The 24,276-nt window shown below is 23.2% G+C and overlaps 6 protein-coding genes across 6 annotated transcripts; 4 read left to right on the top strand and 2 right to left on the bottom strand.

The window, feature by feature from the left end:
• Positions 1 to 2,287: 2,287 nt before the first annotated feature.
• Positions 2,288 to 4,631, top strand: PCHAS_1427900 (conserved protein, unknown function; the record flags this gene model as incomplete). The annotated part of the gene is made up of 4 exons (XM_016799658.1): positions 2,288 to 2,542; positions 2,746 to 4,008; positions 4,174 to 4,292; positions 4,442 to 4,631. The coding sequence occupies 4 exons, from the start codon at positions 2,288 to 2,290 to the stop codon at positions 4,629 to 4,631; spliced, it is 1,827 nt and encodes a 608-aa protein (XP_016654917.1).
• Positions 4,632 to 5,497: 866 nt separating this feature from the next.
• On the top strand, positions 5,498 to 8,086 carry PCHAS_1427800 (histone-arginine methyltransferase CARM1, putative; the record flags this gene model as incomplete). The annotated part of the gene is made up of 1 exon (XM_016799657.1): positions 5,498 to 8,086. One exon carries the CDS (start codon positions 5,498 to 5,500, stop codon positions 8,084 to 8,086), a length of 2,589 nt encoding a protein of 862 aa, XP_016654916.1.
• Positions 8,087 to 8,160: 74 nt separating this feature from the next.
• PCHAS_1427700 (conserved protein, unknown function) lies at positions 8,161 to 12,133 on the bottom strand (the record flags this gene model as incomplete). Its single annotated transcript, XM_016799656.1, has 2 exons — positions 8,161 to 11,967; positions 12,056 to 12,133. 2 exons carry the CDS (start codon positions 12,131 to 12,133, stop codon positions 8,161 to 8,163), a joined length of 3,885 nt encoding a protein of 1,294 aa, XP_016654915.1.
• A 1,819-nt stretch (positions 12,134 to 13,952) lies between these two features.
• Positions 13,953 to 17,309, top strand: PCHAS_1427600 (conserved Plasmodium protein, unknown function; the record flags this gene model as incomplete). The annotated part of the gene is made up of 1 exon (XM_730026.2): positions 13,953 to 17,309. The coding sequence occupies one exon, from the start codon at positions 13,953 to 13,955 to the stop codon at positions 17,307 to 17,309; it is 3,357 nt and encodes a 1,118-aa protein (XP_735119.2).
• A 500-nt stretch (positions 17,310 to 17,809) lies between these two features.
• PCHAS_1427500 (conserved Plasmodium protein, unknown function) lies at positions 17,810 to 19,354 on the bottom strand (the record flags this gene model as incomplete). The annotated part of the gene is made up of 1 exon (XM_732555.2): positions 17,810 to 19,354. The coding sequence occupies one exon, from the start codon at positions 19,352 to 19,354 to the stop codon at positions 17,810 to 17,812; it is 1,545 nt and encodes a 514-aa protein (XP_737648.2).
• A 644-nt stretch (positions 19,355 to 19,998) lies between these two features.
• PCHAS_1427400 (RNA-binding protein, putative) lies at positions 19,999 to 24,257 on the top strand (the record flags this gene model as incomplete). Its single annotated transcript, XM_016799655.1, has 7 exons — positions 19,999 to 20,088; positions 20,282 to 20,425; positions 20,648 to 23,418; positions 23,557 to 23,624; positions 23,829 to 23,952; positions 24,052 to 24,135; positions 24,245 to 24,257. The coding sequence occupies 7 exons, from the start codon at positions 19,999 to 20,001 to the stop codon at positions 24,255 to 24,257; spliced, it is 3,294 nt and encodes a 1,097-aa protein (XP_016654914.1).
• Between the last annotated feature and the right edge of the window lie 19 nt (positions 24,258 to 24,276).

The raw sequence follows: 24,276 nt of genomic DNA, 5'->3' as shown, positions 1-24,276 counted from the left end.
TAGTATATGTTCCTTGTATGTACAAATACATGCAGCTTTATTTTTTATTTCATTATAGTTGTGTTTATCACACTATATATTATAACGTTTCATTTTATTGTATATTTATATATTAACGACATTTTATATTCTGCCTTTTATAATAAGGGAATAATGTTTATTCCTTATTATCCCCCCCTATTTTATATTTTTTCCCTCTTTCTCTCTATACTATATATATATATATAACAATATTTTATTATTTTTTTTCAAAGTTTTAACATACATATGTATCAGTATATATAAGGTGAAATGTTTTGCTGTTTTAAGTGTTTTTTATATTATGCATAATAATTCTTTTTATTTATTTTTCTTTCATTTTTATATTATTTTTTTTTATGTAAATTTGCTTTCTATAGCCTATATATCTGTGTTTATATTTTTATAAATTTTTTTTTATCAAGTACCTAGTTAAATATTTATATTTAATGTATCTTTTTTATTAATAATCAACGAATATAACTAAAATATGTGTATTATTTATTTAATTATTAGTATATAAAATATAACTTATTTATAATAAAATTGTAATAAAGTTATAGAATATTCTCGATACAATTTGCTTTTTTATATGGTTCTTATACAAATAAAAAGACATGAAATTATTAAGGGTACTATCAACTAAGTAAAATGGGAAACTATCATTGCATCTTGAAAAATATTTATTATTTTTATTAAGGTTTTTATATGCTCTTAAAAAAAATTAAATAAAAATATGGCATATCATATATATTTGCATGCTATCATATTCCAATACTATAAAATTCAAAATGAAGGTCATTTTTTCTACTACAACAATAATCATTTTTAGGTTTATGCATTTATTAAAATGGTGAATAATGTGCGAATTTCAAACTATTTTGTATATGTAATATATAAATGTTATGGGTATGTCTATGCATATAGATGATACATATTCACACACATATTTATGTAGCATGCTACACTATTTTTCTATTAACATTTATTGAAAACAAATATATATAACAATTCCCAAATATGATAGTGTATTTTTTTCTACATATTTCTTTGTAAGCATGTTACTTTGAATTAATTTTAATTGTGTATGTATGTGCACATAATACCTGATTAAGCATTTTAAGGAAGAAGAAAAAATAATTAGTAGTGTTGACCTTAATGATAAAAAAATACACCAAATTTTTACAATAGTTCTTCACATATTTAAATGTGTTAAAATACTTCACACCAATAATTATTCCACATTAATAGGTATTTTGGTGTATCTATGTATATTTATCTATTAAGTATATAAATATAGCCTTTATGAATATATCTTTTCCTTATTATTAATTGGAATAGTTTCCCCATTAATCAATCCGTAAATAAAAAAGCGAAGCTGCTTATTTACATTGAAATATAAGAAATATGTATTGGTAAAAACAGTAGTTTATTTATTTTAACAACAATGATTATAAATAGAAGCGCATTTTTATCACGTGTATTATCAAATATAAATAGTAAAAAGGCACATAAAAAATCGATTCCTTTCAAATAGTGTTATATATTTAAAAATATTTTTTAGAATGAATTTCAGTGAAAAAATATAACACAACGATGAAGAAGCCAATAATGGTATAATATGTATAAAATTAGAATATGTTATGAATATTCTTTTATTTTATCCCTTAAAAGTATGCTTATTTTATTATTTCGGTATTTTATCCTCACTCACACTATAAAAAATTTAATATATATTTTTGTTTATTATTGTAAATAAATTAACATTAAAACCATAAATATAAAAAAATATAATATAAACATTACACTATAGTATTAATAAATTCCTAAATGTTGTGAATTTTTTGATATATAAGTAATTTATATAAATGTATAACTACACTGTATAGATAAATTATATGTATATAAGTGTATATATACATATTAACCCCTTTTGCTTCTTTGTACGCTTTCCTTATTTCACCTTGAAATAAAGAAATATTATAGTTTCTAATATATGGCGATTTATTGATGAATAAAATATACTTTTAAAGTTATTTCACTCGAAAATTTAAAAACAAATATTTTTATATATTAATACGACTATATATACAATACCCACGTGCATGAAATGTAAGTATTATATGTGTAGCCTCTTTTTTGCTATAATACAAATTTACCTAACTAATCATATTAGCCGTTAAAGAACTTTTCCTTTCCAATAATTTTATCATAATTCTTCTTTTATTAATATATATGTTTTTTTTTACCCCTTTGCATGCACAATAGTATGAATGGCAATGAGAAATTGAAAAAAATTTTAGACGAAAAAGAAGACCTTGCCGATGCAAAAGATGATGAGGATTCATTGACTGAAAATAATCAAAAAGCATTTGAAAACATTTCCAAAAAAAATTATGAGGTACTTAAATTTTTAAATAAAGATGAGCTCTTTTTACTAATTGATAAATTAAATAAGGATGATAAACTTACCAAAATAATAGAGGACGACATAAAACAAGAAACCCTTGATTCTCTAAAAAAGGTTAGCTTCCGGAAATATAAATTAGTATTACAACGTTTACCTTAATATAGCTTTATGTTTTTGTGATCAATATTATGAATATGGCTATACATGTTTTGTGTATTTAATTTAATCTATAAAATTGGCTTCGCTTGCATTTTATTCAATTCATTGTCTAATTTGTATTAATTTTTAATATTTTTGTTTTCCCTCAAATTATATAGTATGAAGATGAACAATATGATACCATAAAATTGGACAAAAACGATGAAGAAAATGTCGAAGAAAATGAAGAAGGTTACGACGAAGAAAATGATTATATGAGATTATGCAAATACATCCCACTAAGATTAACATATGATGAAAGATTATATTTGAGATTATTAGAAAGCACACTGGAAGTAAGTGAATATACAGATAAGATTGATATATATCATAGTGGTAATAAGAGTCGAAAAATAGTGAGAGAAATAAAAACATTATGCTCTATATTATCAGGGTTAATTATAGCTAACAATTATGAGAATGGACAAAAATTAATTCGTGATCGAGATTTTTTAAAAAATAGCAGCTTTTTTAGTTTCGTTTTTGAAATAGGACGAAGATATAAAATATTAAATCCAGATAGAATGAGAAGTAGCTATGGTAAATTAATGTATTTCTTAATGGATACAAGAAGAGAAGATATATATGAGTTATTATCTTTTGATTGTGTATCTCCAATAAAAACTGTTTATGATTTATTAAAGAATAAAAAAAATGGATTTCAATTATTAAAAGATGATTTAATTAAAAAAGCTACAATGGAAATAAATGCAAAAGGTAGTAGAAATGAAATACAAAAACAAATTAAACAAAAGGAAGAAGCAATCAAATATTTATCAAGAAAGTATTCAAATAATAGTAACAAAAATATATTTAGAATTAATATACCTATATTTAGTAATCAAAATCTAGATGAAAATGATACAAATGAAAATCAAGAATTAGAATATTTATCATCTGAAGAAATAGAAAGATGCTTATATAGTTTATGTGATTATAATACACATATAAAAATGTTTTGTGAACCTTGCGAAATTATGATAGATTATTTAAAAACATATTATGATCCTCATAATAAAGATCCATGTTACTCTTTATCTATTGAAGCAGGAAGGCACGGAAGTAGATTAACACATTCCCATAATAGGCAATATATGTATGTATTACAAACATTATATTTATGGAAAGAAATTGGGGAGCATATGTTTTTTCTATGGGCATGTGCAGAAAATGACATGCTTGATTTTAAAAACCCATATAGATTAATGGATACAGGACAAGGATTAAATAGAATGCAAAGTGGTCATAAAGTTTTAAGTGCCATGAAGAAAATTCTTCATAATGTTCAAAAAAAATTAGGAGGATGGGTTGGATCTAGCATGATTCATATGGGAGATACAAACATTCCAAATACTTTTATGTTTATTGACAAATATACTCAGGTAATTTTTATTATATCCTTATCCATATATGTGCCGAATTGGGTTTATCTTATATATATATTTTATTCTGCGCATCCAAATAGTGTACAAAAACAAAAGGGCAAAATGAAACAAGAAAAAGTAATATGAAAATTTTAACGAAATCTTCATTTTATATTTTTTCAGGTACCACGAATTTTAAATCCAATAGTTATATGTTTAAGAAAAATAGATGAACTATATAATTCCACACCTTCTATGAAAAATTATATTAACAATGAATTTAAGGGGGCACAAAATTTAAAGTAAGGACAAAAAATTATAATTTAAATTGTAGCAAACCATAGGAATGCTTACAATTTTGTTAATTATTCGTATAAAAATATATGCTTTATTCAATGTTTCTAACATTTTTATACACATTATTTTACATTTTTTTTCAACACTTTTAAAGAATGATGATTACTTGCGATTTCTTTCGTCACGCTTTTGATGGTAGCGGTGGTGATAATTTCAACGAGGCAGGAAGTTGTATTGATGGTCGATTGACATCCGCTTGGAATTGGTGTTCAAAAATTGAGAAGAAAGCTTATTTCCCCATTTTTTTATTAACGGGTTTTATTGGATTTGATGGATCTTTTTAAAAGAGTAAAAACCAAACCTAGAAATAGCGAAATAGCCCCAAGCGTGGAAAGAAACACTATTGCATTTTTTGTTATTGTGATATTTTGTTTTTATTTATTTCCAATTGCTTTGCAATGTATATGTTAGTTTTAATTCCTATAGAATTTAATGGAATATCGGCTTCACACAAGCATATTACATATATACATGTATTATATTGGCATATTTGCAGTTTCAAACTGATATATATTTTTGGGCGTATATTGATCGAATATATTATTAACATTTATGAAATGCCATAATATGCTCGAACATATTTATATTTTTTTGCATTTCTTTTTAAATATTACTGTTGGCAATTTTGTAAAATTAAAATACGTTGTTAATTTTATAAATATAACTTGAAAATACCAAAAAAAAAATAAAAAGCTATTATAAAATTAATTAAAAATAAGAATTAGTAAAAATAAATGAGCACCATACAATTCTTTAAAATATAGGTTGCCCATGTGAATTTGCATGCTACTAGTCGGTATTATCTATATATATTTTTTTGGAAAATATATTAATTTATTTATATCAAATTAGTAATCTGTTATTTGTTCAATGGAGAAATACCAGAAAATATATGTAATAAAGAGTGATATTTTTTATAATAAAATTAAAAAAAAATAATTTGGTTTGATACAAGCCAAAACAACTGTAAGTAGGTTTTAAAAAAAATCCTTTATATAATTCTATAGATGGTGATATTGTGAAAACCATTCAATATATAAGGATACAAAAATAAAAGCCATAAAAGGTATGAATTATTATGTAACTAGCAAAAAAATATAAAAAGAAAAAGAAAAAAAATATTGCATATATTTTTTAGTCATATACTAAAATGAGAGAAGAAAATATAGAGATCCAAGAAATAACTGAGAAGATAGATAATATAATTGCAACAGCAAATGGTGATTCTCAAAATAAAAGAAAAGACGAATTTGTGGATGATGAATATGCATATAGTTTATGTGATAACTACAAAAGTAAAAAAACACGAAATGTTGTTATATATCTGTTAAGTAAAGATATTAATGTATTGTATTTCAAGGACGAATATAAAAATATTATATTAATTAATTTCCTAAGATGGTGTCAATTAAACAATTTAAATGTTAAAAAATATCATGATATATTTTTAAAACATGATATTTCTTTATTAATACAAAATATTGAAACATATTTAAACTTTTTTTTAAAACCAATAATTAATAATGATAGATTATTGTGGGATATAAATGTAGAGACTTTTAACAATTTTAATCTACAATTTGACATAATATCACAAGCCAAAAATGAAAAAGATGGCAGTATCAATACTGTTTATAACAATACACCCCTTCTTTATGACGAAGGTTTAAAATCAAAGCTTAACGAATTGGTAGTTAACTCTTCGGATGACGATTCTTATTTTTCTAGTGACGACACAAATTCAGTTTATGCTTATTCAGATAAATGTGAATCTCATGACCCTGATGATATTCTTGATGATTATAAGAAAAACAAAAATCTTGATTTAAAATCGGTCTCTATGAATAATTACAACAATGTCGATACAAAAAATGAAGTATATATTACACCATTGTCAGACAAGTTAAGCACAAACGATAATGGTGTTGCTAATAATAATGAAGAAGGAAATAAAAATATGTCATCCAATTTTATTATTGGTTCAAATACTATACAAGATTCCAATTTTTCTGCAATGAAAAAAAATGCTAATAATATAAAAAAGGGAATATTATCAAGCATGAACAATATTAATATTAATCATTTAGTAAATACAATTGTAAAAAAAGATGATGATGATGAAATATGCGATAATATATATAACGAAACAAATGATACAAATGAACTAGTAGACAAATTTGTAAGCACATTTGAAAATAAAGACGAACAAGTAAAAAGTTTATGCAAAAAAATTAATAGTATGGAAAAAATTATAAAGCATTTAATTAATGAAATTATTAAAAGAGATATAATAATAAATAGAGAACAAAGCATAGAAACCAATAATGAACACATAGAAGATAATCGAATATCTGATAAAAATGCAGTGAATAATACAAAATATTATGGTATCAACAAAATTATGGAAAATAATAATACGAAAGTAGGACAAAAAATTAATAGTTCTCATAATTATAATTCTAGCGATCAAAGTCATATATGCAGCGATGAAGATTACGAAATGTGCAGTAATGTTGCAAACCATCCAGGAACCGACGACGAAAATAGGAATGAAAACAATAATAATGATAAAAAGAACACAGATGATTACTATTTCGATAGTTATAACCACATGAGTATACACAGAACTATGATTCTTGATAAAGTTCGAACAAATAGTTATTATGAATTTATAACTAAAAATAAAGAAATATTTAAAGATAAAATTGTCTTAGATATAGGTTGTGGCTCTTCTATCATTTCTTTATTTTGCTCTGATTATGCTAAGATAGTTGTTGGTATAGATAATGCAGAAAAGATATTAAATAAAGCCCAAAAAATAATAAAAGCTAACCATGCTAAAAATATATATTTATTTCAGGGGAAATTAGAAGACCATGACATATATATTGACAAGGAGGAAAAAAATATATACTATATAAATAAAAGTGAAAATATCGAAAATTATAAAAAAACAAATAATATAACTAGCGAATTAAAAATATTAAAATTTGATATTATTATTTCAGAATGGATGGGGTATTTTTTATTTTATGAATGTATGATAAATACCATAATATATGCTAAATATATGTATTTAAAAGGGGATGGGTATATTTTCCCAAACATTGTACACTTATATTTAGCGGGGTATAATGATTCAGATTATATAAATAATAATTTTTTAATATGGGATAAGCCTATGTATAACAAAAACTTTTCACAGCTTAAACCAAATAGTAAACAATTTGTCCAAACTGCTAAAATCGTAAATGCTGATAAAAATAATATATCTACTGATATAGTTAAGTTTGCAACGATAAATATGTACACATTTAATAAAAACGATCATTTATATGTTAATTCAAATTTTAAAATAAAAATTAATCCTGATAAAATGGTAACGTCATTGTGTTTTTATTTTGATTGTGAGTTTCATTTGTTTTCATATAGTGAAAGCATGAAAAGTTCATATGAAATAAATAATATGAGCAAATCAGATAATGTTGTCACATTATCAACAAGTATTTTATCTGAAATAACGCATTGGAAACAAACACTTTTACATATATATTTCCCAAATTACAATATTGCAAATATTATAAATAATAACAACAATGATGATAATTATTTATCGGGAAATATATACATATCCCAAGCAAGCAAAAAATCAAGAAATGTCAACATATTGTTGGATATAGATAAAAATAAAAATATAAACGTGAACGAATCGTGTAATTGTTATTATTCAATAGATTAATTTGTTCCTTAAAAAAAAATTATACTTTTTACTATTTCTTGAGCTGTATTGAAAATATTTTTTTTTAAAATATATCAATTGCCAATAGACTCGTCCACTTTATAAAGATAGAAGAAGAGGGTAAAATGACTCAAGAACGGCTTCATTATGTTTCTAGATAGTGCCTTGATATCAGCGGATTTTTTTCCGTAAAAGAAATCATATAAAAACATTTCATTATTGTAAGATGTCTGTGAATTATTCCTTAATAAATAATAAAACATATTCCATTTAATTGTTTGTGGTGGGATAAACATTTTTACGTGATTCATATTTTTATACCACTTTCTTTTTTTATAAACATAAGCATATTTATCAAAAAAATATATAAAGGAATGATAAGGATTGCTATTGACAGGTATCCTCATATACTCTCTAAATTGTTGATCTTTCATAATATTAAAAATTGCTCTTATGTATACATCATTTATACTTCTCATTATTGGTCTGTTTACTGCAACCGGAACAGATACAGGAGTACAAAATATTGAGTTATTGATATTAGTACGTGCAGTTTCTGGATCAATTTGACTATTCACGTTAAATATATTTCCAAGTGTGAGTTTAGCCGATACAGTAAAGCAAGCATTTATATCAAACGTAGTTATGCCTTCATTTTTATCATGAATTATTGAAACTAATGAGTCATTTGATATGGAAAGAATATTCTTAAAATCTATATTGTCCTCAATAGCATTTTTGATTTTTGTCATTCTTTTCATTTCATCTTTATGTATTTCACTAAGCTGAGTATCTAATGTTTTCGTAAAAAATTTTTTAAGGAGAGACATGTTTTGACATAATTTTAAATAACTATATTCTGCTGATTCACATAGATCTTGTGATGGTACTGAATATATATTTTTAGATTTATACTCTTTGTAAAAAAGGAAATATGATTTTTTATCATAATTACAATAATCGATTATATAAGAAACCCTTATATTATCATTGAAGTCAAATAAGCATGATGAACCATTTTCTACATTAACTAATTGGTCATGTACATCTCCACGCATTTCATTTTTCATTACAAATTCTATATATTTTGTATTTTTATATATTTTACTATATTTTAACATATATTTATAGACAGATCTTAATTTTAAATCGCTATTAACTAATAAATAAGTTCCATTGTAATTGTCGTAATAAGATAAGTCATATTGCGAAGAATCGTCGTTTGAAACACCTTCATCAAGGCCAATAGGATTAGGGTAGTTTTCTTCAACAAATGATTCCAGATCACCCAGTTCGTGGTTAATATAATTATCTGTATTTATCGGTGCAGTACCATGGCTAGTCACTCCTAGATAATTAGGTAATTCATTGCGTTCATAAATAATTTCCTCCGATGGTGGATCATATTCATAATAGGAATTTTTATACATATTAAAAGAGTCCCTTAATGCTTTTTTCATTTCATTGAATGTTTTATGTGAGTTAATAAAATTTTTCACAACTTTGATTTGGTCTCTCAAACGATCAACAGCTTTTTGTTGATACCCTTTAAAAGTTTTATGAGTTAATATATAATTATGATCAGTTGTAGTATAAAAAGAATTCCTTATAACATGATTTTGAAGAAAGTTCGTGTATCTGTTAATATATTCATATGCAATAGCTTCATCACGATCTATTTTCGGGGTATTTAATATTGGGAAGGTAATTTTTTTTTTATTTCCAACGCTAAATGAGACTATTTGGATAGGTATAGAGAAATTATTCAGCGTTCTATGTAAGTGCTTATGAGCATCAACTGGATGGTTTTTATCAAATATAAAAAATTTGGTGTAATGAGTAGTAGAAAATGCATTAATTAAATTATCTACCACGTTAATATTTATATTATCTGAATACAAATAAATTTTTTGCATAAAGTTACGACGTTTCATATCATTTTGATCACCAATATATGATAACCAGTTATAAAAAATCAATGGGTCTCCTTCATATTCAAATAGAACATCGCTTGTAAGTACATTATCCTCACTAGCTTGTTTACGAGATACATTTCTATATACATCATATGTATACAACAATAGATTAGTTCTGCCACTACCTATTACTGCATGTGGTGTATAAGTTTTATCAGACATATTCGTTGGGAGAACAAAATGAGATAATTTGGGATTTTTATATACATATCTATTTGGAATGTATGGTTTCGGTTTTTGATCATAATTAATTATTTCATTAACAAAAGATATAAATTGGCCTAAATTATGATCTGGTACGTGCTTACATATGGGATTATTTTTTATATAATTAAAAAATGGGAAGTTATTTGATACGTTAATGTCGGATAGATAAGCAGGGATATTATATAGTCGTAAATAGTATTCATTTCTAATGTTTAAAATGAAATAACTCAATGATCTCATGTGCATCGATGAATGAATACCCAAAGCAGAATAAAAGCTTACCATTTCGTCAGTGTCTAAATCAGAATAATAATTAACATCCTTAAAAAGTGTCATCAATGAACCTGTATTTTGTCTAAAATTATAATTTAACTTTTCATTTACAGCTAATAAGCAAAGCATTTCTGGATTTACTAAATAAAATAATTCTTTATAATCTCGCACTTTACCTAATTTATGTGCGATATATTTAGGAACCCATTTAAGATAATGCCTATATTTCGAGAAATGTTGATAACCTATTGTAAGATCTTCCATATTTGAATATATGCCAGATATTGGTGATGCTGTTAAAGTAGCACCTAATAAATTAAACTTTTTATTTAAAATATGGTAATGCAACCTTTTTACGAATTTTATAGATATTTGGTCTTCATCATCGTCACTTAAATCACTATTTATATGTTGATAGGAATAATGAAAATTATCATAAGTATTATTACTAGGGCCAGGCACGTTCATGCTTTCGAATGCATCTTCTTCGTCACTAGAGTCCAGATTAGCATGCCCTTTGAAAGAAGACCCAAAATTTTTACCAGATGAATTTTTTGATTTTGAACGTCGGGAAAGCTTTTTTTTATTCAATGAATTCTCCATAGACCATAAACTATCATAATCAACTTTATAATCGTCAAATATATCTTCAAAATCATCTGTTAATTTTTTTTTTCCAGGAGTGTATTTAAATGATTTGTATAAACAATATTCATTATTTTTAAAATATGGATCTTTTCGATATTTTATGGTACTTTTATCAGTTATTATATTTACGTCTGTTAATATTCGTTTAAAATTGTCATTCAGTATTGCTAATACTGTTCTTTCATTTTCCATATTTATTAATGAGATATTTGCTGTCTTCCATATTTCTTTATCTAGCGTGAAAGCAATTCTACCAATATTACCTCCCACACAATGTGAATGCATAAGTACATCATATGTATGGCATGTATCATCATCTTTTAAATTCTTGAATGTCATAGCCATACGATTTGCTATAAGGAATGCATAATTAGCATGAGCGTGCACTCCTTCATCGCCAGCAAAATTTGTCATTACTACAAATGGTGCAAATACTACATATTTATGATATTTTTTTTTTAGCATTACTTCATACTTTATTAAAGTCATTTGGGGACTCCATATTCTATAATCATCTGCATGTCTTGAATTTGGCCTTCCATGTAATAATACATTGATTGCGCAATGAAATTGCTTTTTTTCAAAAGGTATATTATTCTTTATATTATTATGTCTTTCTTTTTTATACGCATTATATTCTTCTGTTTCGAATACATAATATTCATTAATAGATCTTATAAAGTCTCCCCTGAAATTAGGATGTTGTAAATCAACAAAAGGATTTGTTTCGAGGGGATGAAGCTTCCATTTTTTGTCAATCTCGCTTTCAAAACCTAGCTGTAGGGGAAAAAATATGTATATATATGTGTCCACACATATAATGTATAACATTGCCTTGATTTTCTTTTTGGATTTTTTTACTTACATCATCACTAGGACTCGAGCATAATACATATGCGCCATATTTAACAAATAATAACAATAATAATATAAAATGATACATTTTTTTCTTTTTACAGGTTAATTCTAAATTTTCATATTTCAAACAAGATTATTTCATTAACTTGAAAAAGGTATCGCAAATTAGGCATGCATATATATATATATTATGTATTTTGGTTACATAGTCTATTAAATATTATACTTTATATTGCATTTTGTGCGCCCACTAAAAAAATACTAAATTTTATAAGTTGTACAAAAACAATTATAGAAAATACAAATAAAACGATGGATATTAATCTAACACATACACCTGCCTACGTTTATACATAGTAACAATTAAAGCTAAAAATAAAAATTTATTAAATAATATATCAAATAAATTCTACTAAAACAAAAATAATGAAGTTAAAAATACTAATAAAAAATATTATTATTATCAAAAAATATATATATTATTAAAATGAGTGAGTATATATGTGCATACACTTCTAATGTTTAACAAACACAAATATTACGATGTGGATTCTTTCACGTTTTTCCACATTTATTTTATCTTTTTATTTAAACACTAATATATAATCTTTATAATTACACTGTATATAATACTAAAAACTATGTTTTATAGATAAATGTATAATTGAAAAAAACAATTTAATTGCAACCGCAATATATTAATAGACGACGAAATAAATATGGTCAATTATGCTATTAATGCGATATTGAAACACATATTTGTTCGCTACTTTTTTTTAAAGCATAAAAATCATAGTAAATTTTATATATGCATAATAAAGTTGTTATGATTAAAACATACAACTAAAAAAATTAATGTTATAGCATATAGCATTCACCAAAGAGGGAAAATAATATAGATAAAACGTATCAAAAAATATAATTATATGTAATATTGTTTATATAATAAATATTAAAAAATATAAAAAAATATTAAAAATAAAAAGACAAAAAAATGTTAATCTAAAATAGATTAATTAAGCATCATTTGTTAGCTTAAAAAAAATTCATCTTTGTAAATCCAGATGTGAATGCTTTATGATACGCATAATTGATTTGGATTAATTTGGCTTAAGTGTTTAATATCTTTATATTTATAAATGTAAACATTTTAAAACGTCAATAAAATGTAAGTGTGAAATGTATGACAATGCATATGTGTGCACAAATAAAATACAACACAAATAAATACATTTATTCGTTTAATATGTTTTCCTATGCGAAGATAAAACATATATGTAACTTTTTACACACATTTATATAAAAATATAATTAGAAAATAAATAAAGTTTGTGATTTAGTCTTTTTAAAACATATGATAGCAATTAATTTTTGAATGATTATTTCGAATTTTATAAACCATTTTTTTGAATACAATGTATCATATAAAAACTAAAAATATGGTTTGGGGGTAATATTCGTTTTTTTGATTTACTTATATCTATATATAACTTTAAATAAAGCAAATATATATTTTTTCTTTGTCTTTTTAATAATATGGAATTTTTAAATATCAAATTAAAAACAATAAACCAATGGAATTAATAATACTTTTGCTTTTATGAATTTGGAAAATATTATTGGAAACAATTACAATGGACGGTAACTATTTCTTATGTTATTATTTCGATATTTTATTAAATTTTTAAAATTATATATTTTTTTGCGTGGTTAATTGAATATGCACACATAAATAGCATGCAAAAAATTAATAGACAAACGAAATAGATTTACCATTATAATAAAATACTAAATAAAAAATATAAAGATATTAGGAGTAAAAATGGTATAAGAAATGCCTAAAAATATATTTAAAACTCATAAACGGTTAAGAGGGTCTTAAAATTATTGTAAAATACCTAAAAATGAAAAAATATAATTTTTTTCATATTGAAAATGGCTCATACTCCATAACTGAAAGCTCTCTTCATGATTTGTCCTTTGAAAATTCAAGTGTAGACATTAAAAAGGAAGGTAAATGTATTGATAAAAATGAATTTTCTACCGATCTAAAGGACGCATTTGATGATGGTAATAAAAGAAATGCATTGAATTTCTTAGGTTTATATAAAACAAATGAAAAGCCTAAAATCCAAAATCTCTCAAATAATAAAGGTTCAGAGGAAAAAAGCTCCAATGGGGATTTCCAATGTGAAAATCGTATATTAAACTATAATAATATTGATAATTCAGAATGTAAATCACTAATCAATTCCACAATACATACCCAAAATAGTACCTATAGTAAAGGTATTGCTGGGGTAAATGGTGAAATCATTGATAATAAGCAGGTTCTTTCAGACTCCTGTAAAAATTTACATAATAAAGAATTTATTAACAATCCATGTGTAAATAATAAAATAGCTGATCCAAATGATATAAAAAATGAGACTAAGAATGAATTTTATTGCTTAAAAAAAATTATTGATAATAACTTAAATAATAATTATGATAAAAATGAAGTAAGAATTTTTCATATTTATCATGATAATAGAGCAGAGTGTCTATTCAATGATATAAGCATAATAAAATTTTATGCCCACAATAATGTTTGCATTTATGAAAACAAGTATTATATATATAATGAGATTGATTCAAATTTATTTCAAAAAAAAAATGAAATGGAAAAGGGAATTGAAAAAGAAATGTCTTTTGATATAGGCAAGGAAGATATTTATGAATATATCTATAAAGAAAAAATAAAACTAAAAAATAATAATTCGAGTACTAATAATAACAATGATAACGAAATTAAGAGTAAAGACGATAGTTCTTGTCAAAAACAAATGCAACGTATTCAATTCTACATGCATAAACTTCCATTCTTTCTAAAAGAAAAAATAAAAATATTTATACATATATATAACATGTTTAGTATACATCCATATATTAATCATAAATTTATTGAAGATGGCATGTATTCTAAAAATCTTAAAATTTATTTCACTTTTGAAAAATTTATATACATTAAATGGCGTTATTATTCTAGTGATATGTTGCAAGATATGTTAAAGGGTATTGTCTTAAAAAAAAAAAATAACAAATATATATACAATTGTCAAAACGACTTTATAAAAATTAATGATTTTATATATATAAACTTTTTAACCCAAGAAATAAAAATAAATGATATACACAATGATAAATTTGAAGAAAATAATTATATAATTTTAAATGGTAATGGGCTTTGTTTTTCTGTACATTATTATATTATGGTTCCATATCATAGACATGTTAGTGAAAATATGATTATACCAAATGAATATACTAATGAAAATGATAAGAATAATACAAATTGTAATCATAATAAAGACTACCATTTAAACTATGAATATGTTTATATTTCGCAATTATTTAATATTTATGATGATTTTGATATTACTTTTTTATATCCATTATATATTTCTTACGTTTTTTATTATCATTTATTTGTGGAAGACAAAATTAAGGGTAATACAAAAATAGTAGGCAATACTACACTAGAACAAAACATGAGAAACAATGTAAAATATGAGCTTAATGAAAAAAATAAAAACTATGATAATACTTTGGAATCATCATATCTCAACCACCTAAACGATATCTACATTAAATTGTCAAACTGTTTCGAACGGAAAATTTTGGATTCTAAAAACTCTAATATAAAAATAGAAAATGACACTATTACATTTTTAATCCCCAAAAGTTGTTATATTAACACAGAAAATGGCGAACTTATGAATAAAAAAACACACTATTTAAGTTTGTTATATGCTATGTGTATAAGCAAATATAATATAAATGAAAAAAATAGTATTTTAAGCAATAAAAAAAGTAATTACACTAATGAAATGTACCAACATGAAAAAAATTACATATTTCCAATAAACGGTATACCTAATAGAACAAAATTAGAACAATACTCATATTGTTGTGATAAAAATTATGGAAATATAGAATATTCTGAAAATAGACTTGAAGAAAAAATAGATTGGAAAATTTTATGCATGAATGAAATTAAAGAAGCCAATAATCTACGCTCTATTTTTCCAAATCATATGAAAGAATATTTTAATACATGCAACAAAATTGATAACATAATAAAAGTTAGTATACGAAATGATGGCATTTGTTTTTTTTATGTAAAAAATATTATCTATGAATATATTTTTTTTTCATATTTTATAATATTTAATTCTATGAAAAATTTATTTGATTTAATATGCAAGCAAAAAGGGCAACGAGATAATATAAACTCAGAATGTGCTAAAAATAATGAATCCGAAAAATATAATTATACAAATAATTTGAATACAAATAATTATAAATGTGATAAATTTGATATGAAATCTGAATTTCCCACATATAATGGTCAAGGGAATGAAATCATAAGTGCATTAAGAAACAACATACCACGTTTTGACAATCTAAGTTGTAACAACATACTAAATATTTGCAATAATAAATTAAATGAAAAAGACATAAATTATTATAACGTTATGCATAATAGAAATGAAACATTGTCTACATTTGAAAATATAGTCAAGGTATTTGATATTAATAATATAAATAGTATTTATAACGATCTTTATATATGTGAAAATAAAAAGATTACAACATTTAAATTAGTTAACATAATGAATAAAGAAAAACAAAGTATATTAACTCCATATTATTTTAACAACAATATATTAACCGAAATTTTTTTTATAAAATTGTCTAATATGCATATATTTGATATCAATAGGCAATTAAATACAGTTTTTGAATACATAGATTATAATAATAAAACATTTACACCTTTTTTAAAAGAATATACAAAATATGAAATGAATATTCAATTAGATTTGTTGGAAAATATGTATAATATTAACGATGAGCTTTATTTATTATATGTTAAAAAAATTAATTTTTCTCATGATATTTATAAATACAATTATTTATTTGTTTTGGATCATTTATTAAAAAATTATATACTTTATTATAATATATATTTCATAATACATGATAAATTAAAAAAAAGCAATTACTATAAATTAAAATATACTAATAAAAATAAAGAAACAATATCTGTCCATTTTACCGTATGCTTTAATTATCTATACGATAAAATGATTGCTCGATTCAAATTAAAACCGAAATATTATATAACACATATTGAACAAGATTCAAATCAAATTTTTGACGAAAAAAATTACATTTCATTTATTAGAAATTATGTGAATACAAAGTGTATAATGTAGAATTTTTTTTTAATCTCTTTATTTTCAAAAAAAATGAGCTACATATAAATATTATACAATAAGTAGCTCATTTTATTATTTTGTTTTGCAGTAATTCTAAAATAATTTTTTATCTTATCCATAGTTTTTATATCTTTAAGTAATGATGAGATTTTCTCTTTTTTGATGCAAAATTTATATTACATGTATAGATATAGATTGACATACTTTTATTCTATAATTCATTTCATCTTAGTTTATTATGCGATTTATTTTATATAATTCATTAATTAAATAATTTATAATTTTGTTATGTTGTCAATTTTTCTTGAATGTGTATATTTTTTCTAAGCAAAATGTATCATAATTGCTTATTGGCATCTGATCATTGCGCAAATTTTTTTTAAGTGTAGCATAAGACATAATAATATCAATAAAATTTTGAATATTTTTCTATGTAAATATATTTACATCCTTTTTTGGGGGAAATTTATATAATATAATAAATAGCATCTTTGCAATTAGTTTAAGTTCCTTATTATATCACAAGGAGATTGGTAATTTTTTTTTCTCGTGTGAGATTTCTTTATGTGATATAGCAAAAAATATTGATAAAATGTTTTCTTAAGTTTGTTATTTAATTTATTTGTTTTTAAAAATTTCAAAAATATTTGCTTTATAAAGAAATACAAATTTTTTTGGTTCTGCATTTTTCGTTTTTGTATGATACTCTTTTTTAAGTTTAAACACAAATGAAGCTTATTGCTAAGCTTAGTATTTATAATGTTTTTAATACGTTTAATATTTTGATCTTTCTTTTTTCTTTTTTCGAGTTTGTCTAATATTTTATTAATGTATATTACATTATGTAACTTCTTTGTAGTTTGCTTTATATTCAGATTAATTTCGTGTCTGACTTGTGTATTATGCTTGAGTATGGCTAATAAAAAAAAGTTCATATTATTAGGGTCATTTAATTCATTTTTTCGATAAACTATAATGTTATATATATATTTGTATGCTTCTTTATTTATAATCTTATAGTGAAGAAAGTATTTACAAGATGAAAGAAAATACAAAAACAAACACAAATTTTTAATTTCACTTGAGACAGTAAAATATTTATGTATGTCTTTACACAAAACATTTTTGATCGAATGATGTTGTTTAAATTCATTTAAAAAGTCAAATATATTACAAATATCGATGTCACTAAAATAGTTATATATTTTAATTTTATCAAAAATATTTAAAATGATTGTAACCGAATTTTGGATAATTTGTTTTTTTTCTTTTATTATTAATATATTTTTATCATTAGTAGGGTCATTTTTTAATAATACTGTGGGGGTATTTTCATATATTTCTGCTAATTGATTTTTTAAATTTCGATTATAATGTGTAACGCATGAAAGTAAGAAGGTGAAATTGTTCATATAATTATTTATATTCTCTTCTGTGTTTATATTTTCTAATATTTGTAAAAAAAACAATTTTTGAAAAGTTTTTTCAAAAAAGCCATTAGTTTTTATAAAAATTGACAATATTTTTATTACACATTCATAAAAATATGTTTTATTGTCTATTCCTTCTTTATTATCATAATTAAGTATTTCAGAAACAACATCTTCATAAAATTCATTATCACTCATTAGTTTTTTATTTAATTTTGGGCATTTTAAAACTTCAAGTGTGAGCTTCAAAAACATATTCTTTTCAACATTTTTATATAACGATATATAACTTATAAATATTTGTTCAATTTGTTGATCTATAGATAGCCTTTTTTTATCTGTTTTTGTATTGCTATCGTTATGGTTGTTGCATTTTTTTTTTAATATATGGACATATTTTAAAATCCTATATATACTCGAATTTATGTCATACATATAAAAATTACCATCCAATCTCTCATGATTCACATTTATGTTTTTATTAAAAGGCACATATAAATCTAACTTTGTATTTTTATGATATATCTTAGTCTTCTTATTAGTTGTTACTATGTTTCTATGATAAAGTTTGAAATAAGAGCCACTTCTAATTTTGTAAAAGATTTTACTCATCGTTGCTATTCAGTGTGCTCCTAATTTTGTACGTATTATTTTTCCCCTTCTCATGATAATACAACTATATATACAAATTGATTTCTTCTTCCTTTTTTTTAAGCAAACAAGCTATATATTTTTCTTAAATCACCAATGCAGAGGGAAAGAAAGTTAAAAATAAAATAAGCGAATCATTTTGATCTTACATTTTATTACTTATTTTTCTTCAAATCCATTGTAATTAAAATGGGCCAGAATAAACATAAATTATGGAAAATAAAAATTTTAATAATAAAAAAAAATTCATTAAATAAGCGGGGCAAATAAACAAAGCAAGGCGCCTCCCTTATATAATTTTCTTTATTTTTCAGTCGAACAGATAAAATATGACAAAATTATTTTACACATTGATTTTAAACCTTTTTTATTGAAAGAATAATAAAAACAATGTAGCCAAAAAGGCTTACGATTTGTTGTATTTCAACATTATGTAATTTTTTATTTGCAAGTTCACAAACCATGCTTTTTACAAAATGGGGAAAATAATTTCAAACAATTCATTTCTCCATTTCACTTCGCTTTTTTATATTTCCTTTTTTTCTTTTAATATAATATAATATTGAATTTTTCGAATTTTATATACTTTTTTTTAAAATGAAATAATGATTTTCATAAAGCAATGTTTGTTTCTATCACTTTTTGTAGTCATTGTGTCATCTTTTTTGAAGCGTAAATTAGTGCTAAATAATTATGTAAGTATACAAACTTTTCAAACAGAACATAATAAAATAGATATAGTGTAACAATGATATTTAAGAGAATGTCATATATTACATGTGTATCTATGCCTGCATATAAAAATGTGCATGCCGAAAAGGGAACATCACATTTATGTATATATTTAGATTAACCAATCATATTATTTTAACTTTATTTTTTTGTTAGATATACTCTAAGACTAATCAATTTAAGAAAAGAAAGAAAATAAATAATTACCAGTTGATAAAAAGTAAAGATAAGGATGTCGAATCTTACATTCCCCATATTTATAAGGATATTGCGCCATCATTAAAAGGATTGGCTGATCAAGTACTAACAATATTCCGATGATTTTAATATCATTGGCAATAAAAATATTATGAAAATTAGTTGTGCATATACATGTGTGTCTGGAATATTCGAATTTGGGCACTAATGTGTCTCCTCATTTTTCCTTCTATGCATACTTCCCTTTTGGGTTCTTCAGTCTAATTTGTAGGAACATAGATGTGTATGCACTATAATTTTATTTATTTTTTTTCCTTTTTTTAGGAATACTCTTATAAGCAACTTTTAAATGCGTATATCCCCGAAACAATTGAAAGAGAGAAGAGAGATAAATTAAACAAAAAATTAAATCAAAAAAATAATAAAAAACAAAGTAAGGAAAACAGACAAACTAATAAGAATAATGAAGTGGATGAAAAAGAGGAAAATGAAGATAATGAATCTAATAAAGATTTATCAAATAATATTGACAAAATGATGGAAATAAAAATGAAAGAAAATGATATTAAACATTTTGAAAGTTTAAGTGAAATAAGTAATCATAAAAAGAAAAATAAAGTATTAGATATAGCATATGATGTTATTGAAGATACATTAAAAAATACTTATATGAATCAAAAATTGGGATTAGATAATGAAAATGATTCAAAAAAAAATTATTTAGAAATTGCAAAAAAAAATAAAGACTTATTATATGATAAATTAATTAACAATTATTCTATGTTAAATAATTCTAGCACATTTGATTTGTTTGGGGTTTTTTATGACAACGATAATTATAAAGATGAGAATAAGTTAATAGAAGAACTTGACAAAATTATGGATTTAGAGCCTTTTAAAAGTAACAAAGAGAATATTGATGAAGATATTGATGCTCTTTTAAAGAAGGATAAAATACCTGAACATATTCGTAACTTTATTTTAAAGTATAAAAATTTGAGAAAAATTAATATGCCAAATAAAAAAATAGATCACACGAAAAAAGACAGGAATGACCAGGGCAAAGAAGCTGAAAATGGGGAAAATATATACAAAGATTTTAATAGAGATTTGAACAAGGTTTTGATGACTTTTAATAAAAATTTAACTAATGAAAAATTAATAAAGAGAGATAAATACATTATAGATGAGCTATATGAAGAATATAAAAAGCATTTAAAAAATATGAACATTAAAAGAAATAAATTAGAACCACAAAAAGACAATTATGATTTTTTAACATTTGTTCATGAACATGGTGAAGAGTTTTTTTTCCAAAAATATGGATATTTTGATAATTATCTAAAGGAAAATGTTGAAAAGATTAAAAATAAAATTAAGAGCGAAAATGCAAGTATAATAAACATTCCAAATATTAATAATTCTGAATCAAATTCAGAACAAGAAAATTCTTCAGCAATTACTAAATCAAATGAATCAGAAAACAAAATAGGAAATGAAAAAGACAACATCGATGGGGATTTTTTAAATGATCCTCCTGACAAAAGAATCAATAAAAAAAATGATGGGGAAATAAATAATGAGAAAAATAACAAACAAATGCGTAATAATTTAGACTGGAGAAAAGAAAGTAATAAATTAGAAAGTTATATGCTATCAAATATAGTACATGAATATGATAAAAGAATATATGATATATATAAACCTAATAATATGATAACAAACCAATATGGGTTTAATAATTATATTGACAATGAAGAATATGATAAGCACATAAATGTTTCTTTAAATAAACATAGCATAATGAATTATGATAGTAAAGAAGAATTAAATAATGATGAAAGTTTATATGTTGGTAAATTAATATTTGGAAAAATATTTAGAATTGAAAAAAATATGGCACTAGTTGACATAAATTATTCACATTATGGAGAAATACATTCAGATCAAATGCCATATAATATTACTAATATCAGTGATGTATTTAAAGTTAATGATAAATTAATATTTGAAATATATAAAATGTATCCTAATAGAATTGAATTAACACTAAAAAATATTCAAAAAATTAATGACCTTAATAAAATATTATTATATAAAACACAAGATATTCCTTTTGAAGTAACAGTTATCTCTATAATAAAAAATGGCATATCTGTTTCTTATAATGATATATATGCATTTATTCATATATCTGCTATATCGTCTAAATATAAAGTTATAGTAGACGAAAATGAAACTATTGATTCAAATTTATTAAATAAAAAAATAAAAGTACTTTGTACTGATATTAATAAATTAAGCTTTTCAAATTTATTATATGAGCAAAATGAACAATTAAAAAATATAAATATGTATGATGTAATTGACGTAGAAATTATACATATATCCAAATACGGTCTAATGGTAAAATATAATGATATTGTTGGCCTTATACACATATCAGAAATTTCCAGAAAAAAAATCGAAAATATTAATAATGTTTTCAAAATTAATGAAAAAATTAAAGGAATGTTAATAAATATAGATTATTATAATAAACGATTTTCTTTATCTACTAAGATTTTAGAAACACACGATAGAAATTTTATTGATAACAGAGAGGATATTTATAGTAATATTGAACACATTATTAATAACATTAAAAAAAGAAGTAATAAAATGGAAGTTAACGATTCGAATATTAAGAATCAGTTATTATCTCTAATTGATATATATAAAGATGGTAATGAAGCTGATAAAATGAAGACTGAAGAGGGAAAAGATGAAACTACTAATCAACAGAAAAAAATACAAGAGGAAATAAAACTTCACGAAAATGAAAAACCTGTGAACCAAACAGAACATATTACAGATACGAAAAATGATAATAATATAATTGATGGAGAAGAAAATTCTAACATTAATTCTATTGATAATAATATTGAAAAAATACAAGAAAACGATCAAAACAGCGATGATGACACACTCTCCGACTTAAATAAATCTGAAGAAGAAAAAGAAGAATTATCTATTGATGTTCATAATGAATTAATCCCTTATCTACTTCTAAAGCAGTCCGAGCGTAATAAAGAGGAACATGAGGAAGAAAAGAAGTAAGGCGCAAAAGAACAAACTGCATATATTTTACATTTGCATGAGATTTTAATATTAGCTCAATTAAAAACATAAAAATCTTTATATGATCCTTTTATTTTTTTTTCAAATTTGTTTTCATTATTTCTCCTTTTTAGGGAAATTGTTTGGAACCTGGACGACGAAGAATTTTTGCATTCTAATTCTCCGACGCAGAATTCTCAATGTATGCTTAAAAAATTATTAAAATATACATATTAATATATTTAGAAGTGTATAATAGTGTTATTTTCTATTATTAAACTATGCCTAGTCTGTGAGCATATTTCGAGATATATCTGTGTAGATAAATGCGCTAACAAAGTATCACACTCTCATAATCTTATATTCTTGTTCCATATTTAATTATACCTTTCTTTCTTTTTTTTAGATATCGAATATCAGTGGTCATATTTAAAAGACAAAAAATGGGTATCCTTTCCATACCACGTCAATAGAATTATAAATTACTATTTTAACATTAATGATGATTTTTTTACGTATAAGGAAAAAAAGTAAGGACCACCAAAAATAAAAATAAAACACCAAATGATAAAAAATATATATGCCGTAAATCGTGGATTATATGCATTTTCTTTTATTTTTTTTGGCAGTGTGACATACGAAATATATTTTGCAAAAAACGTGAGGATTGATTTGTCTACCGGTTTGCAAAACAGGATTAGAAAAACATTAAAGTAATGATAAATAGTGAACAAAAAAAAACAAAAAGTAACAAAATAAAAAGATATAATTTTAAAAAAATGGAAATTAAACATTAATTTGTTTGTTTTTTAAAATATATAGGAATTCATCTTAGTTGTTTATCCTTTGGATTA

This window comes from Plasmodium chabaudi, assembly GCF_900002335.3.
Source record: "Plasmodium chabaudi chabaudi strain AS genome assembly, chromosome: 14".
Taxonomy (NCBI): domain Eukaryota; phylum Apicomplexa; class Aconoidasida; order Haemosporida; family Plasmodiidae; genus Plasmodium; species Plasmodium chabaudi.
This window is presented reverse-complemented; position numbering and strand designations above follow the sequence as displayed.